At 41.5% G+C, this 19,896-nt stretch overlaps 1 protein-coding gene and 2 pseudogenes across 1 annotated transcript in view; all 3 read left to right on the top strand.

Annotated features, from left to right (window-relative positions):
- Positions 1-19,896, top strand: part of LOC140230890 (uncharacterized) — a 297,769-nt gene that overhangs the window by 249,817 nt on the left and 28,056 nt on the right. Inside the window, exon 12 of the mRNA XM_072311033.1 lies at positions 19,170-19,278. Within this exon, the coding sequence (XP_072167134.1) occupies positions 19,170-19,278 (109 nt within the window). The remainder of the gene's footprint in view (positions 1-19,169; positions 19,279-19,896) is intronic.
- LOC140230888 (uncharacterized) lies at positions 5,574-6,900 on the top strand (annotated as a pseudogene).
- Positions 8,821-9,831, top strand: LOC140230889 (uncharacterized; annotated as a pseudogene).

Genomic DNA, 19,896 nt, shown 5'->3' with positions numbered 1-19,896 from the left:
TCTAGAACCAGAAGTGATAGAGCTAAGTTAATACTATGAGTTAGTACATTGATGACTGTAGTTTCAAGTTTGTTCATGACATGGCAGAATCAGGGGTGCCCCCCTTGGGACCCAGGGGAGGGGGGGTGGGGAGGGGTTCTAATGGGGCCTAAATTGTACATTTTCATCTTCTTCTTGAGAACCCCATGACCAATTTTCACCAAACTTGGCAGGTAGCATCCCTAGGGGGTTAGGATCTCAATTTGTGAAAATGGGCAACATGCCCCACCCAGGGGCCCCCAGGGGGCCCACCCCCCCCCCAAATGAAGGAATCTTTAAAAAATCTTCTCTAGAATCGGAAGTTATAGAGCTAAGATAATACTATGAGTGAGTACATTGATGACTGTAGTTTCAAGTTTGTTCATAGCAGATCCAGGGGTGCCCCTCTTGGGGGCGGGGGGGGGGGGGGGGGGGGGGTTGGGAAGGTCCAAATGGGGGCCTGAATTGTACATTTTCATCTTCTTCCTGAAAACCTCATGATGGATTTTCGTCAAACTTGGCAGGTAGCATCCCTAGGGGGTCAGGATCTCAATTTATCAAAATGGGCACCATGCCCCACCCAGAGGGCCCCAGGGGGCCCCAATCCCCCCAAATTAAGGAATCTTAAAAAATTTGGGCCCTTATTGTACATTTTCATCTTCTACTTGAGAATGCCTGGTCAAATTTTAGTAGAGCTGTGAATAATTATACCCCCGCCAAACGAAGTTTGAAGGGGGTATATAGGAATCAGTGGATGGTCGGGCGGTCGGGCGGTCGGTCGGGCGGTCGGTCGGGCGGTCGGTCGGTCGGGAGGTCGGTCGGGCGGTCGGTCCGTTGCAAATCTTGCGTCGCGAACTACTTCCTCAGTTTTCAACCGATTCCCATAAAACTTGGCACAGATGTGTGCCTTGGGTTGTAGATGTGCAAGACGTATTTTTTGACAGTACCCAAAAATACGTTGCCATGGTAACGGCATATTATGGGCAAAAATGGGTACAAATCTTGCGTCGCGAACTCCTCCCACAGTTTTTGATCAATTTTTATGAAATTAGGTACAGATGTTCATCTGAATATGTTAATGTGCAAGACACATATTTCCGCAGTGGCAAAAAGTGCGTTGCCATGGTAACGGCATGTTATTGGTAAAATATAGGGCAAAATGCTTCATGGCAAAACTGCTTCATCAGTGTTCTTCCAATTCTCATGGAATTCATATGAATGTTTGTCTTAGGATATAGGTCAGCATGACACATTTCTTGACAGTGACAAAAAGTATGTTGCCATGGTAACAGCTCACATATTATGAGCCAAAATGATGGAAAATTTTGTGTTGCAAACTACTTCCTCAGTTTTTGGCCAATTTCCATGAAACTTGGTACAGATGTGTGCCTTTGGTTGTAGATGTGCAAGACGCATTTTTCGACAGTACCCGAAAGTATGTTGCCATGGTAACGGCATATTAATGGCAGAAGATCAAGGAAAGATCTTGCGGATTTAACTACTTCCTCAGTTTTTTGACCAAAGCTTATGAAATGTTGTTTTGACCAAAGCTTATGAAATGTTGTTTGGCGGGGGTATAACCAGTCGCTGTAGCGACATTTCTAGTTTAGATTAGTGACTGCGTGAAAGGTGAACTTGCGATACTCAGGTGAGCGCTAGACCCGCAGGTCTCTTGTTTTTTGGGGGCTTTTTTGGGGGGGGGGGGACATGCACTTCTTTCACAATGAAATATATGTTTTTTTTATGCTTCTGCAGAGCATGCTTAAGCAATCCCAATCTTTAAATCTGCTCTTCTCTCTTTTTTTTTTCAATTTATGAAATTGCATCTCCTATCTGTCTCTTATTTCAATCAATTTTTTAATGACTTATGATGGTCCAGTTCTAACAAGTTAAGTATTTTTCAAGCTTGGAGCTTAGCACTCTGAACTAAGTATAAAAATGACCCCCAAATATCATTTTTGACCAAGTTCTACTTTTGTGAGTTTTGAGCTTTGCGGTCACATTTGCAACAACAAAAAAATGTACTTTGCAATGGCTACCATTAAAAATCCCTCAAATTAAAATGATTTCTGAAAAGAGCGGGGGGAAAAAAATTTACTCAGGAGCTGGGGGGGGGGGGGGGCTGGGCTGCTTCCTCTTCCGAGTCACTTTTGACAAAGCATCCACTGGGCCATTCTCCCAAAAAGTGTGCAAAACTGTGATTTTCGTGTCGCCAGCATGTTCATGCAGTTTGAATCAATATTTTTCCCTCAGAAATCAATTTTTTATGCCTCAGACACGAAGTGTCGCCGGAGGTATTTTTTTTCAGGTTGTCCATCCTTCCGTCTGTCCGTAATGAATTTTGTGGACAGCATAACTAAAAAACCATTTGAGGTATCCTAGTGAAACTTGGTATGTATATGCATGAGTGGACGAAGTTGTGCCTATTAACTTTTGGGTGCTAATGTTCAAGGTCAAAGTTCAAGGTCAAATGCTCAAAATTTCACTATTTGCCCCATATTTATGCAACGCCTTATCGAGATTTTTTCTTGAAACTTGGTGTATACATGTAATACCAAATAAAGATTCTCCAGAGTGAGTTTCAAGTCTGATGTCAAAGGTCAGAGATCAGGTTAAGATGTTAAAATTTCACTTTTTTTCTCCATATCTTGGAAGTGATTCAAGGTATCTTCATGGAACTTTATAGTACATATATATGTACTGACTTGCAGTGATGATTTAGGGAATGTAGGGGTCAAAGGTCGGGAGTCAAAGGTCAAGGTCAACTCCTCAAAATTTCACTTTTTCCCTCATATTTATGCAATACATGCCAGATTTTTCGTGAAACTTGACATATGTATTACCCAATAGAGATTCTCTTGGAAGTTTCTTGCCCAAAGGTCAAAGGTCAAGTGAAAGTGCTAAATTTCACTTCTTTTTTTCCATATCTTGAAAGTGACTTGAGGTATCATCATGAAACTAAGTACATATTTATGCATGTTCAATACATATTTATGCATGTTCAACCTGACAGTGATTCTCTCAGGAATTTTAGGGTCATAGGGTCAAAGGTCCAGGGTCAAAGGCTAAGTTAAAATGCAAGAATGTTACTATGTGATACTGAAATTACACTTTTTTTCCATACCTTGAAAGTTACTCAATGCATAGACTTATAAAAGAGTCAAAAGTCAAGTAAAGATCCTCAAATCCTCAAATACCTGTGCTCTTAGGCAGTATAGCCATCCATCCAATTAAACCTAGTTCAAGGAAAGTGAATGGTTAACAAATTTGTAACAAACCCGTCATTCTAATATTTTGCCAATTATGTGAAAGTGTCATTGTCAAGATGTTGTACCATAGACCTATGAGGAGAACCATGCATTATGGCGGAGGCATACCAGTCGCCATAGCGACATTTCTAGTTTTAGTTTAATTCATTCCAGAGGTTAGACCTGTGAAATACATATCAATACAGCTATTGGGACATCCAGGATAATACTAGAAATATGCGATTCGAAGTTTGATGTAACCCTAAACACCCCATGTCGCCACAGAAGGACATGCTCATATAACAAGTTGTTACTCGTTAACATATCATTCAAATCAAATCTTTTGTACCTCATTTCATTGCCCCTCAAGTGTCTGAATGACAAATAATATTACATAACAATATGATGTTTTGATATTTCTCTAAGAGATCATTTATATCATGTTGCCAAATTGCAGTCAGATACGTTACCCTTTTTCAGACTCTTGAGAAACGATCAAAGTAATACCGCATAGCAGTGCAATTTCATGTGTTAAACAAAGTCAACCTAACGCATACATGGAACCATGTTTTATTCATTGAATCTCTTGTTACAAAAAATACTCTGATCCGAAGCCACAGAGGCCTCATGTTACGATGAGCTGATATCAGATACATTACTTAAACTTTGCTTCATTTAGAAAAAAGTATGCTCTAATTAAAAACAAAGCTCAGATACTTTTGAATACTTAAGGTAATGATTAATCACTCGACAGAAATTGTTAGAGAAAATAAACATTTTGTAGATAGTAGCTTGAGAACGGTAACGGCACATCAGATACGTTACCATCAAACATCAATAAAATGTATCGTACAGTAAGGTTAACCGCAATGCGCTTTTGCGCCCGCATTGAACCGGTTGACAACGTGCTCTATATTACTTGCTAAGAGGACATATAGTTCGAAGAGGAATTAAAAGTTTATTTAATGAAAAACGGTTATGAAATGGCCAATATATCCAAAATAAAGTAATAAGAGAGGTCCTAATAAAATGTGATGGCTCATGTACTTTTATTTGGACATCTTTCTTTAACTTTATTTTTGGACATCGCAGTCATTTCCAAACCGATTTCATCAAATGAATACTTAATTCCTCTTAGAGTTGTATAAGTGGATTTCGATTATCTTGCAAAAAGCTAAAACCTATAAATACTCATCTAAACCAGAACTGTACTATCCCTTAGAATTGTTGCATTAACAATAAGTTACAAAGTCGGGTGCACGTCACGTCACAAAATCAATGAAGCCGACCCCACACCCACGAGTCAAAAGCTCACTAGTTTGTATCGTCCATGAGTTCGACACTGAGTAAAGCCTACGAATTCGACATCAAGTAAAATAAGCCCACAAGTTATACAGCCCATGAGTTCGACACGACACACAAAAGGCTCACAAGACCGACACTATGCAAACAAAGCTCACGAGACCGACGCTATGTTTAAAAGGCACACAAGACCGACACTAGGCAAACAAAGCTCACGAGACCGACACTAGACAAAAGAGGCTCACGGAACTGACATTAGGCAAAAAGGCCCACGAGACCGACAGGATGAATAGCTCCACCTATAGACCAAATAGGGTGTCCAGATAATGGCATAAGGTAGATATGACAGATGGAAAAGGAGAGTTGCTAGCGGATTACCCCGTCAATTGCCCTCCATCACCCCCTGTACTGTTCGAGATTTTTAATTGTGTTTGCGCGTTTGAGTGTTTATGAAAAAATAAACAAAATTCAGTAAAAGTGCATTAGATGTTTCAACCGTAATTTCGAAAATGCCAAAAGACCCTCATTTCCTTTTCCGCAAAACATATACCGGTATACACCTGCTTAGAAAAAAATAAATAAAATGATGTGGACATTCAGATCAACCAACCAGAATAATACCCAGGTGTGAAATGAAGTTTACAAGAAAATATTCCACAAAATGGTCAATGTGGCAGTGCACACCTGCTTTGCATGATATGGAAGATGGAAGGGGAGTAATCATCTGCAAAGGTGCTGATTTAGTCCAATTTTACAGAAAATAATATAATCGTCTATTTTATCAAGTAATGTACAGTAGAGAATTCAGCCATTGGCTGAATTTGCGTAATATGAGAGGCCGTTCCGCGCGCAATCGCCATCTTCGTCCCAGTGCAATGTTTTATCGCGAAGCGACTTTTATCTGACCGAAAAAATTGGAAAATATCATTGAAATCCGTGGAAATACGGAACTGATTTCGTGCTCTCTTAAAAGCGTGAATATCGCTGGTTTGTTTCGTACTCAGCATGGATGAACCAGCTGACAAATCGGAGAATGCAAAAGCCAAAAAAGATACCGAGCTGTGTGAGCCTAAGGCCAGCCCAGCTCCGGCAGCGAAGAAGAAAGCTGCAGGCAAAACTCTGTCTAGCGACGGGAGGCCTAAAGCATTCCGCCCCGCGACTTTGGGGAAGGCACAGCCGAACCCGCCTGCACCAGCTGCTACCGCTCCAAACCCGACCGTGACTACAGCGGAGAATAGCACGGAGGTTATGTCCTGCATTGGGAAACTCGAGTCAATGTTTGAGAAAATGATCGAGACCTTGAGCACACCTCATCATGGAGAACAACATGCCAACACGCCGCAGGATTGTTTTAGTGAATATGGCAAGTGCGACACGCAAAGGGGAAGCAGCTCACCACCCGACATAGAATTGGCGGATAATCGCAGCATGGCCGATTTCCTATCGGCAAACCATGATGACGCGATCAGCTTGTGTAGGCCTACAGGAGGCAGATAAAGACAAACGGCCAGAATTCAAGATACCATGAATGGCTCAGAAATTCGTGGCTCCGTCCGGGATAGGGGAACCACTCGATGAGGATGTCGCAGACACCATTGTGTATATGATGGGACAGAAACTTGACCAGAAATCTCTTGACAAAGCAGCAACTCGCTACCCCTGCCCATCAAACTGCACATGTCTGGAAACCCCTAAAGTTAACAGCACAATCTGGGAGAACATCTCCACGGGGACGAGACTCAGGGATCTGAAACTACAAATGATCCAGGCATCCCTCTTGAAAGGGATAAATGCGTTTGCTCGTACCCTTCCAGCAACTTTGTCTGAAGCTCAGCAGGATGCTATGGCCTTTCTCTGCGATGCAAATTTCTCCCTCAACTGCATGAGAAAGGACAGCATAAAGCCTGACATGAACTCAAATTTCCACCACCTGTGCAAGCCCTCTCACAAAGTGACAAAGTACTTGTTTGGAGATGACCTGGGGCGTCAAGTGAAAGAGATCCAAGAACAAAGGAAAACAATGTCAGGCATGATGAAATCACGCTTCACACGAGAGCAATCATGGTTCCAGCCATACAAGAAACCGGATGTGACATCTCGCCGTCAAAACACGTCGACTGGGTTTGCCCGTCCTTGGAGGAGGGGCTATGACCGCCGAACATCACATTCCAACCCCATGGCCGGTTCATCTGCACAGCCTATTTTAGGGAAGGCTTGGAGGGGGAGGCCTCAAGATCCTCCTCACACTTACACACCGTCGTCAGCAGCAAGGGAGGGTTGCAACAAGCAGCCAACCTACCACAGGCAGAGCCAAAGCCAGGGGAGGAAATAGAACAGGTAGGTGACTGTGAACACAACATAGATAACGATCTAGTTACAGCACCAGCTGTCATCGGAGGTCGTCTGAAGCCATTTTTCCCTGCTTGGGAAAATATCACGAGAGACCCACACATCATACAAGCAGTTTAAGGCTATACAATAGATTTTGACCCAGAAAAATTTCCCCCTTCTCGAGAAAAACCTCTGCATTCTTACAAGCAGAATGCTGAAGAAACAGCCAAGATTGACCATGAGATTCTTGTTCTTGAAGAGAAATAGGTCATTGAAAAATGTGTCCATGAAGAAGGGGAATTTATTTCAGAGGTTTTCACGAGACCAAAAAAGAATGGAGGAGTTCGATTAATTCTTGACCTGTCCGAATTCAACAAAAGTGTTCTGTACCAACACTTTAAAATAGATGATATTCAATCTGGTATTCCACTCCTCTCAAAAGGGTGTTATATGGCTTCAGTAGACCTCAGTGATGCATACTACACAATTCCCATTCACTTAGACTCTCGTAAATATCTCCGCTTCGTATGGAGAAACCAATTGTGGCAGTTCAAAGCTTTGCCAAATGGCTTATCATCCGCCCCAAGACTGTTCACCAAAATACTGAAACCAGAGCTTGCTTTACTAAGACAACAGGGGCACACAGTTTTGTCGTACTTGGACGACACACTGAGAATTGGGAACAGTAAAGCAGACACTCGCTCAGCTGTGCAAGCCACCACTGACCTTTTGACTAGTCTAGGGTTCATTCACTCAGAGAAATCGGTACTTGAACCATCTCGTGAGATTGAATTTCTGGGTTTCCATTTAAATACATCTGAAATGAGAATCGCCCTTCCAGCCAGTAAAAGTAATGACATTCAAGATGCATGCAGATCCTTACTTACTAATAACAAACCTAGTATCCGTGAGGTAGCTAAAGTCATTGGGAAGATTGTGGCTGCCTTACCAGCATCTCAGTACGGCCCCTTGCATTACAGGCAGCTGGAAAGGGTAAAAATCAGAGCCCTGAGAAAGCAGAAAGGACATTTCGATAGACATATGAGCCTATCGAATAGAGTCAAGGCAGAACTAGTTTGGTGGTCATCTCATGTACATCTCGTGTCTAAACCCCTGTACCCAGGGAAAGTACATGTATCAAAAGAAATAAGAACAGATGCTAGTGGACAAGGTTGGGGTGCCACAGACCTGCAATCTAAGACAGGGGGTAGATGGAATGCTCAAGAATTAGCAAGAGCAGCAGGTAATGAAATAAACTATCTGGAAATGCTAGCAGCCGGTCTGGGCCTCAAAAGCTTCTGTTGAAATGTCAGAGATGCACATATACTGTTGAGATTAGACAACACCACAGGGGTGACATACTTGAATAACATGGGCGGCGTCAAGTCTGAAGCATGTAATGAAATGGCATTAATTTTGGGATTGGTGTAGTAGACGGCAAATTTGGATAACAGCATCTCACTTAGCAGGCTCTAAGAACACAGAAGCAGATACGCTGTCAAGGAAATTCAAAGATATAGAATGGATGCTAGACAAGACAATATTCACTGAGATAGTGCAGAGGTATGGGTTACCAAACGTAGACCTTTTTGCTGCCAGACTGAATGCCCAGCTCCCAACATACGTCTCCTGAAGACCAGATCCAGGGGCATGGGCAGTAGACGCATTCACCATTGATTGGGGACCCCTAGATTTTTATGCATTCCCCCCCCCCCCCCTTTAGCCTAGTTGCAAAGTGTCTCCAAAAGATCAGACAAGATGGTGCTAGGGGAATTTTGATAGTGCCAAATTGGCCAACACAGCCCTGGTATACCGTATTACGTAACATGCTACTGGAGGAGCCCTGGGTATTGCGAAAACACCAATTGTTAACTCAACCTATTACAGGTAGACCCCATCCACTTACACATCTCTCCCTCTTATGTTGCAGGGTTGGAGCAAACTTTTCGTAGCTCAAGGGCTGATGGAAGAGACTGCTGATATAATGGCAGCGTCTTAGAGGAAATCTACCAAGGAGCAGTATATGGTGTATATTAGGAAGTGGCAAAGGTTTTGTCACGAGCGTCATTTATGTTGGACCCATACAAAGGTGGGAAATTTGTTTGCGTTCTTTAATTCCCTTTACAAAAATGGAGCAAGCTACAGCACCTTGAATACATCAAGGAGTGCACTCGCATCAGTTCTTCTTCTACGGGACAAGAAATACACCATTTCTAAACATCCTTGGATTTGCCGGTACTTCAAGGGCATCTTCAATCTCAGACCACCCACTTCGCGATACAGCTTCATATGGGATGTAGGGAAGGTGCTGAGCTACCTCAGACAAGTAACTCCAGCTCACAAGATTTCGCTGTGTCAACTGACACACAAAGTATGTTTTTTTACTCATGTTGACTTCCGCCCAAAGAGTGCAAACACTTTCATATCTAACCCTTGACAATGTGAAGGTGTCCAAAGATTGTGTGGAGATAGCAGTGGCTGATTGATAAAGCAGAGTTAACCTAGGAATGTTGGAGTGAAAGTAACACTGAAAGCCTTTCCCGAGGATAAGAAACTCTGCATTGTACACTACGTTTAAGAATACATTAGCAGAACAAGCACATTGAGGAAGGAGGTGAATGCACTATTTGTCACCTACAAGCAACCTCATGGGAAGGCATCAAAGCAAACCATCGCTCGATGGATTAAAACTGTGTTGAAAGCATCAGGTATCAACACTGATCTCTTCAAAGCACACTCAACAAGATCAGCAGCAATGTCGTCTGCCAAGAGGAAACATTTTCCATTAGCAGACATTCTCAAACATGCTGGGTGGAAAAGTGAATCCACGTTCAAAAATTTTTACCTGAAACCCACATCCCAGGCAACGTTTTTTGGACAAGCAGTTCTGGGACAACAGACCTCTAGGAGGGGACAAGATACAGTTCTGTAAACATAATAGGTAAAGTTGCCCAAAAACATTATATCTCTGACATATATCTGATTCTGCATGGTGCTAAATGTAAAGAAGCTAAATCGACACATCGCAAACTCCACTTTCAAAATGGAAAATCTCCGCAACATTCTGCCGCTCATCAAGGCAGACGATTGGGCAGTCTCCATGGATTTAGTAGACGCCTACCTTCATGTTCCCATTGCCCACACTGCACAGCATTTTTGTCGGTTTCGCAGTGGCAAACAAAGTGTGCCAATATCGCGCTCTGCTCTTTGGTCTCAAAACTGCCCCACGCATCTTCACTCGAATTGTTCAGGCACTCGCAGCCCACTTACGAGAAAGGGGAATTCGAATTTTTGTCTATCTAAACGACTGGCTGGTATTAGCAAACTCTGCAGACACACTATGCCGTCACTTAGACATTACGTTAGACCTAGTCTCCAAGCTAGGTTTTCTCGTAAACTACGAAAAGTCTCAGCTCGAACCCACTCAGAATCCAGAGTTCTTGGGCGCCAAACTAAACCTCAAACTAAGGCTCGCCCATCCCCTCCCTCACAGAATAGACAAGGTTTATCTAGTAGGGGGATTCCTACTCCGCATATCTCACGCACAAGCCAAGCACCGGCTGCGTTTTCTTGGCCTCCTTGCAAGTCTCTTGGACGCAGTCCCAGATTGCAGAAGGAGAATAAGGCAGATCCAAATGGCCTTTCTCAGTCAGTATCGCCCACAAAGAGACCCGATGACGCAAATTATCCGCCTTACAAGGACTTTGTCCCAGGCGGTTCGCCGGTGGATGCCCCCAAATACCCTACAAATGGGAAAACCCTTCACTACCCCAGCCCCCTCCATGACCATTATCACAGACGCGTAGACTATGGGGTGGGGTGCAGTACTAAACTCGGACCAGGTTCAAGGAACTTGGGGAGAAAGAGACAGGGGTCAGCACATAAATGTACTGGAAATGCGGGCGATACAGAATGCTCTGTTTGCCTTCAAAGACAGTTTGGAGGAAAACAGTTCTGATAAAGTCAGACAACCTCACGGTAGTATCTTATGTAAACAAACAAGGGGGCACAAGGTCGAAACCTTTGTGCAATCTCACTCTAGACATTCTAGATTGGTGCGATTTGGTGGAGATGAATCTCATAGCCTCTCACATACCAGGAAAAGACAACTATGTGGCAGATTTCCTGTCGAGGGGAAGTTATCTCCCTACAGAGTGGCAACTCTATCCAAGCATTGCCAAACAGATCTTCAACAGGTTCGGTCCCCCTCAGGTAGACCTATTCGCATCGACATTGAACAAGCAGCTGCCAGTTTATTGCACAAAACACAACGATCCAGCAGCTCTGATGACGGACGCATTCACAATGCAGTGGAACGGGTTTCTGGGGTATGCATTCCCACCCTTTGCATTGATACCAAGGGTACTACAGAAAGTGCTAACAGACAAGGCAACCCTCCTTCTGATAGCTCCTTGGTGGCCGAAACGGCCTTGGTTACCCACATTGTTAGACCTTCTAACCTCTCCCCCAGTAATCCTTCCCTTCAGGGAGGATCTCCTCTGTCAACCAGGGACATCCACTTACCATCCCAAGGTTCCCAACCTAAAGCTAACATTATGGACTATTTCAGGGAGATTGCGTCCCAGGCAGGTCCTTCGGGAAGGGCTGCAGAACTATCCTCCTCCTTCCTTAGACCGTCTACACGAGCCACTTATGACTCTAGACTACAGTACTGCTTCAAGTGGTGCTACGATAAGAAAGTGGATCCTTCCACAACACCTGTAGGCGAGATTGCTGAATTCCTCCTGCATCTATTTGACAAGAATTTAGCCTTCTCAACTATCAGAGGCTACAGATCGGCTATTTCAGCCTTACATAAAGGCTTCAGAGGGGGAGAAACGGTAGGATCCTCTCCCCATCTGACTAGACTAATGAAATCCCTCTTTTTGTCTAGGCCTCCTCAGAAGAAACTGAGTCCCTTTTGGAGTTTAACGAGAGTTTTGCGTGCTCTGTCCAGGGCTCCTTTTGAACCTATGCACGACAGTTCTCTTGCTAATCTCACCATCAAAACCATTCTCCTAGTAGCAGTCGCTACTGGGAGAAGACACAGTTTTCTGCACGCTCTCTCTACCAAACCTGGCCACATTCGTTCGGAAACTAACGGGGTTAGACTAATCCCCTCATGCCAAATTTCTGGCTAAGAATCAAACCATGAACTCTACACCTGGCGAGATCTCCATCCCCTCCCTTAAGACTCTGTCCTCCATCTCCCAAGACAAACTATGGTGCCCTGTGCGGGCCCTTAAATGGTATCTTCACAAAACTGAAGAATTGCGTACTTCAGACAATCTTTTTATCAGTATCAGTTTTCCCCATGGCTCGGTCTCCCCTGATACTATTTCTCGCTGGATAGTTCAGGCTATTAAAGCTGGGCGTACGACTTCGATCTTCTCCCATAAGATGCGGGCCCATGACGCTAGGGGCATAGTCTCCTCCTGGGCTCTCTTTCAGGGAGTCCCCCTGGAAGATATTCTCAAGGCTGCCTACTGGCATAATCCTAACTCCTTTACGTCCTGTTACTTGTCGGACGTTATTTCCAATGAGGCCTTGTTTGCCTCTGCAGTTCTTTCCTGTCCTAGCAGGAAGTAGTTCCAACTTGACTTAGCCTCCTACCTCGGCGAGCATGCAGCTCGTTAGCCATGATCAGTAAGAGAAGAAGGTTTCTTACCTTGAGGTTTTCCACAGTCCCTCCATCCTTGGATCTGTTGGAATCTGGCAATTGTTATATTGATAGGTAAGTAAAGCAAAATGAAGTAGATATGTATGTTAGGTATCGAACATTTTATCTACGAGAGAGCTTTACTTACCTATAGGTCCCTCCCTCCCCTCTCTGCGGTTCAGCCGGTTCATCGGCATCGAAAGAGGACAAGATCACCCGCGCTCGGGCTTATGTAGGGGAGTGTGTGAGGGGTTTCCCTACCGTTGCCGGGGCAACGAGGGGGTTCAAAGAAATTTTTAGCTACCGGGGGCAATTCTAATCGGCATTAGAATGGCAATTGTTATATTGATAGGTAAGTAAAGCTCTCTCGTAGATAAAATGTTCGATACCGAACATACATATCTCAAGAAAATATTATATATTTTGTCCAAACTCGAACACGTAAAACAAAAATATTTGAAAAATATATTTTTGCAGTATTTTTGTAGCCCCAAATCATAAAGGCATTAAAAATAGGTAGAAAACATATTTCTACAGTATTTTTTTGCTGTAGCAGCACAGAAATCCCCTCTACCTGAGCATGATTCTGACAAAGAATTGGCTAACTGGTTTAATCGGTTTTTCGCCGATAAGATAGCGAATATACGCTTATCCTTACCATGTGTCCGTGTGGTTAAAAGTGAAGCTGAAGTTGCAACTACTTCAAAACTACACGTAGACTCACTAAATCCAACCTCTGTAACTGAGGTTAAGAATATGATTATGAAGTCTCCAAATAAGTCATGTGAATTAGACCCTTTTTGTACGGATCTGATAAAAAAATGTGTATCAGTGACTGCCCCTGCCATTACGAGCATAATAAATGGCAGTTTTGCAGCAGGTGTTGTGCCAAATGAATTGAAAACAGCGGTGATATTTCCAACCCTCAAAAGACCTCATTTAGATAAGAACATGTTAAACAACTGTAGACCAATTTCAAACCTGCCATTTGTTAGCAAAGTTATGGAACGTGTTTCCTTTTCACGCCTACGAGACTACTTGCAGGAGAATGATTTTCTTGATAGCCACCAATCAGCGTATCGCCCTGATCATAGTGTAGAGACATTACTTACTGACCTAACAGATCAGTGTTTGAGACAGATGGATGCTGGGAATATCACTGCAGTTGTTTTACTTGATATGTCGGCAGCTTTTGATACTGTTGACCATTCCATTCTCACCCAGACTCTCAGATCTGTTGGTGTCACAGGACTTGCATTAGAGTGGTTTCAATCTTACCTTACCAGCCGTTCACAATATGTTAAGATCAATGACAGTAACTCTGATCCGGCTGCACTTACTTGCGGTGTCCCGCAAGGGTCTGTAGGTGGACCACTTCTATTCTCACTACATCTTTCAAGGATTAGACACATTTTTGAAAGACACGACATTCAGTATCACTGTTATGCAGATGATATACAAATATTTGTATCTTTTTCACCAACTAGGACTGAACTCTCTGAAGTTGTAAAACGATTGGAATTATGTATTGATGATGTTCAGGCATGGATGGAAAGAAATGGTCTCAAATTTAATGACAGTAAGTCAGAATTTATTCTGATAGGATCCAAACAGATGTTGTCTAAAGTGAATTCTGATACATGTTATGTTAGAATTGGCAATAGTAATATCAAGCCTTCGAACAAAGTTCGTAATCTTGGTGTTGTTTATGATGCAAATCTGACATTCAAAGACCACATTTCATATGTATCCCAATCTGTAAGATTTCATTTGCGTAACCTGGGCTCAATTCGGAGATATTTAACTAGATCAGCAGCAGAGAAACTGATGCATGCTCTTATTTCGTCTCGTCTAGATTTCTGCAATTCTCTGTTTTGCAGCCTTCCACAAAAAGAACTCAGTAAACTGCAAAGTCTTCAGAATTGTGCCGCTAGATTACTTACTTTCAAGAAGAAAACTGTGCATACTACCCCAATACTTCGGTTCCTACACTGGCTTCCTGTAGAAAAACGTATTAACTTCAAGATTCTTCTTCTTGTTTACCGTACATTGCACAAATTTGCCCCTGTCTACTTTCAAAATACTCTTCATCTTCACCAACCACCACGTAATCTCCGTTCATCAAACTCGCTAAAATTACAGGTACCTCGAATCAAGCATAATTGGGGGGATCGGGCTTTTTCATATATGGGCCCAAAACTATGGAATGCCCTACCAAAATCTCTTAGAGAAGCATCTTCCATTGATGGTTTCAAAAAGAATCTCAAGACATATATTTTCAATTTAAATTAACAATATTGTATACCTGTATGTATAGTATGTGTACGTATATAGGCCTATTGTTTGTTGGTTTATTGTCTTAGTTTCTGTGATACTGTTGTAACGTGACACAATATGTACTCTGTTCTATAGCGCCATGAGTATCTTTTTTAGGTGAAATGTGCGCTTTATAAGAGTCTCACTATTATTATTATTATGTGACAAAAAATATTCAAAAAATATATTTTTAACATACAGTATTTGGTGTTCCAAAACTGTATGAAAAAATATATTTTCACAAATATATTTTTGAGGTATTTTTCTTGTAATTTCAGTATATTTTTAGATAAAAAATATCGTAAAAATATATTTTTTGGGTGATTTTTGAAATATTTTAATAATATTTTTGTGATATTTTTTTCGAGCAGGCAACATGTACTTCTGACGCACTTTTTATTATGCTGATCACGTTCGTCGCAGCCAGGTCGTAGCGAAAAACTGGCTGGCCAGTTTTCAGGCTGCGTGCTATGCGTTGTGTTTGCGACCACCAAAAAAAGTACTTTCCACTTGCGTGCATCTCACTACTTGGCCCATTTTTGGCACACAAACCACTCGTAGTACCACGCACGACCGGATGTAAGAGAGCCTTATTATACCGTCGGATTGTGTATTTGGTTATAAACATTAAAGGGATGGTACAGTATTGGTGGAGACGAGAATTGGGCTTTTAACTTTTTGCGAGATACCAAGAAAACACTTGTGATATAGTACAGAGCATACCATTTTAAGAGGAATTCAAAGTTTATTTGATGAAAATCGGGTTTGGAAGGACTGAAACATCCAAAAACAAAGTAAAACAAAGTGATTGTAATAAAATGTGGGTCCCACACTTTATTAGAATCGCTCTTTTTTGATATCTCAGCCATTTCAAAGCCAATTTTCATCAAATAAATGTTGAATTCCTCATAGAATTACATGCTCCTTCATATTTCATAAGAGGTTTCTCATTATCTCACCAAAAAATGTTAGAAACCTGAAATTAGGTCTCAACCAAAACTATACGATCCCTTTAATTGTGAGCACCTTGAGCACCTTTGAGCAGATATGTTGCGCATTATAAATGTCTGTATAATTATTTTCAGTATTATTACTATTTATTATCAAAATGTGGCACATGTGACCACTTTGGTATATAGTTATACAAACTTCAAGGTTGAACTCTGTGTTGCCATGGTGACAGATTTGTATAAATTAATGGAAAAAATATTGTGGATTGTGCTAACCCCCTCAGTTTTTGAGCATTTGACTTGAGATACGGCATGTGACCACGATAGTTTTTGTCAAGCCCACCGGAGGTGAGGGGAGACTAAGGCCCCCATCTCACTAGGAAGGCGACCATGGCGACCATGGTGATCTGTGACGATTTAACAAATCGTGGCGCGATTGCCGTCCGTCTCCTTTTTTGGCCTGTGAGGCGATTACACTACGGTTTCTCTTTGCTCATCCTGCGCTGTAGGCGATAATGCTGTGATAATGCTGTGATAATGCTACGACGCTGCCACGTTTTTGCCACTTTTTCAAGCCGATGAGACACGCTGCTTCCGTGATTAAAGCGATCGTATTGCGATATTCAAGACCTCACAACAGTGATACGATCGGAGCGACAGTGATACATTTACTCTGCTATGCTATGATCTCAAGCGATCGGGGTATAAAATGGGTTACATGATTGAATTTCTTCAGGCAAATGTCATTGTCAAACCAACATGGATATGCAGAATATGGTTTTACCCTTACATCTTAGCATTCTGGAACACACCAGTTAGAACCTGACGTGAAATTGCACTATTACTTTAGTCATCCATTCAGTTGTAAGGATAAAATATAATATTGAATAGTATATAATGATATTGAAAAACCGGCTTACGAGCAAACTACAAATCGTATCCTACAATGAGATAATTTTATGAAGATATATTTGAAAAGATTACAACTTGATTTACTTTCATTGACTTGCAATGGTATATGACAAACAAACAATTTTAATAAACAGAGGAGATTCATACTGAGTGTACGTGGAAAAATGAAATGTAAACACTTTTCTCCATGTCGACCTTCCTGGTCTGTGCATCACTTTCTTTCGTTCATGGTTGGTTCCTGTTACGTAAAAGTGGTAATTTTCATGGACGATGAGGGCCACTTTCGATGCGCTTTAGTTACGCCTAACGCATTGCTACCCCGTCAGAGTTACGAATGTGGCACTTTTAATGCACTCGTTAGGCGGTTGGGATATGCTCTAAAACCTCGGCGACCTCGCTTCGGAAGTTTTGGACATGTTCAAAACTTCTGTAGCGAGGTCGCCGACCATGGTTATGGTGGCAACCCTCCGCGCTTCTGAACTGCTCAAGATACGATGGAGAAGATTTAAAGCGATCAAGCCACGATGCGCTGCGTTTTGTCGATTTTTGATGATCCTAGCGGAATCGCCGTCTAGTGAGATGGGGATATAAGGGATTGCCTGCGATGTCTGTCTATCCGTCGTCCGTCCATCGTCCACCTGTAACACTACAAAAACTAAAATTACTTTGTACTGAGTGCTTCAATGTCAATCAAACTTGGAGTAAAGAATGTTTATGCAAAGTTACGCATGTTACCAAACAAGGTCACCTTAAGGTCAAAGGTCATGTTTCAAATATGGCTAATAACTTTTAATTGGTATGTTCATTTGTGACCAAACTTGTCCCTTGAGGAGTTGAAGGTCACCACAAGGTCACAGGTCACAGTATTGGGTCAACGAACTTTCAGAGGCCAATGTTATGTTTTTACGACACGTTTCGATTATGGCTAATAACTTTTGATTGGTATTTTCATTTGTGACCAAACTTGTCCCTTGAGGAGTTGAAGGTCACCACAAGGTCAAATGTCACAGTATTGGGTCGACAAACTTTTAGGGGCGGCGCATTTTGATTATGGCTCATAACTTTGATTGGTATGTCTATTTGTGACCAAACTTAAATGGTAGGTGTCCCTTGGGGAGTTGAAGGTCACCACAAGGTCAAAGGTCACAAACAGGGGGTCAATGAACTTTTAGGGGCCAATGTTCAACAGTCAAGGGCCAGATTTAAATGCTAGTATTTTACCATTTAATTCTGAATTAATACTTTTTTCTCCCTACCTTGAGAATTACTCAATGTATATGTATACTAACTTATAAAAGGGTCAAAAGTCAATAAAAAATGTTCAAATTCCCAAATACCTCCACTCTTAGACAATTTAGTCATTCATGCAATTAAACCTACTTCCAGGAAAGTGTCCATTCAGAACATTTGAGACAAATCTGTCATTTTAATATTTTGCCAGTTATGTGAAACTGTCATCACACATTGTTAAGACATTGTACTATAGACCTATTAGGACAGTCATGCATTATGGCGGAGGCATACCAGTCGCCATAGTGATATTTCTAGTTTTATTAGCATGTAACTTGCTTTTCAGTGGACCACTTTTTTCCATTCTAATATACACTTTTTTGTCAATCTTTCAAAGAGTGCCTTACTCTATTTGATTATTCTACAAAATCTCATGTATAGTTTAATATACTGTATGGGCCTTATATTATGTTCATCTTACAAAATGATAAAACAATACTTGTGTAATGTATGCTTTGTATTTTACATTAATTTTTGCTGGATGGATGGGAATAAATGCCATGTGAATTCAGTGTGAATTCAAAGTAAATTCAAATTGACCTGAACTGAAATCTTGCACATGTGACAGCTCTAGATGTCTAAGCATCATCCTTTATGAATATCAAACCGTGGGTTGCTATGTAACAACTTTTTGAATGGAATTGATGCAAAAATATTGTGGATTGAGCTAATTCCTGCAGGTTTTAGCATTTGACTTAGATTTTGGCACATATGACCACTATAGTATGTAGATTTGCAAAACTTCATCTTTCATCAATGTTGAAGTATGTGTTTTCACATTTTTTAAAACATTTTTTAATTAAGATTATTAAAAAATATTGTGAATTGGGTTAGCTCCCTCAGTTTTTGAGCATTCGATTTGAGATTTAGCAAATATAACTAATATAATTTTTGAATGAGTAAAGCTCTTTTGTCATTTTGTACAATGCATTGCCATGGCAACTGCATTTTTTTTTCATTAAAAGTATACAAACGTATTGCGGATTGAGCTGACTCCCTCAGTTTTAGGTGGGCTATTAATCAGTGATAGTTCCATTTTTTCTCACTCAAATGTGGATCATGATCAAAGTTTGTGAGCTGTGCAGTCTGAATGTGAAGTATTGTCTGTTGAGAGCTATTGTTGGTTTTGGTTGTCATTGACAGCTGCAAGAGAAGAAGAATTCCTTAGAAGAGGATGATGACAAGGAGGAGGATGAAACAAACTCATTAGGCAGCTGGGGTGACAGTGAAGATGACCTCTTTGATCTACCAGGTAAGCATGCCTAAGGATGTTGTCAGGGGTGCTGGTGCTGGTCGTGATAAACTTTTAAATAGTGTCTTTCCATCATAGATTATGATGAAAGAATGTAACAAGGGAAATGTTGTGTTGATTATATTCTACACCTATAGGATGGATTTGAATTGGATACCAGAATATCCTAAATAAACCAGAGCCAAGTGCAATTGGTTCCTGTTGATAGTATATGTGACCTGTCATGTCAAAATGTATTATCCATGACAGGAAATGACAAAGTATGGAGAAATTTCTCCTAACATGGGTATCTTATTGGCTTGGAGACTAGGTGGTGGCTTAGTGGCAACTCTGGTCTTGTTGGTCGTGGAGATGTCTCGTGGAGACTGTCTTGGTCTCAGAGAAGTGTAAGAGAACATGAAATATTGTAACATAAGTATTTTAAAAGCTGTCATGAATATACAACAATGCAATACATATATGATGTATTGTATGGTCGCTTAAATGTATGTATGTATACAGATTGATCAGGTTATTGGAGAAGTTTTTAATTGGGAAACTGCTATTACATGCATGTGAAAGGAAAGAGTTCACCCAATCCAGAAAGTTCTAGGAAGTGCTAAGTGATTGAATACATAC

Source organism: Diadema setosum, chromosome 7, assembly GCF_964275005.1.
Source record: "Diadema setosum chromosome 7, eeDiaSeto1, whole genome shotgun sequence".
Lineage (NCBI taxonomy): Eukaryota > Metazoa > Echinodermata > Echinoidea > Diadematoida > Diadematidae > Diadema > Diadema setosum.
Note: the sequence above shows the minus strand (reverse complement) of the source record. Positions and strands in the feature narration are given on the sequence as shown.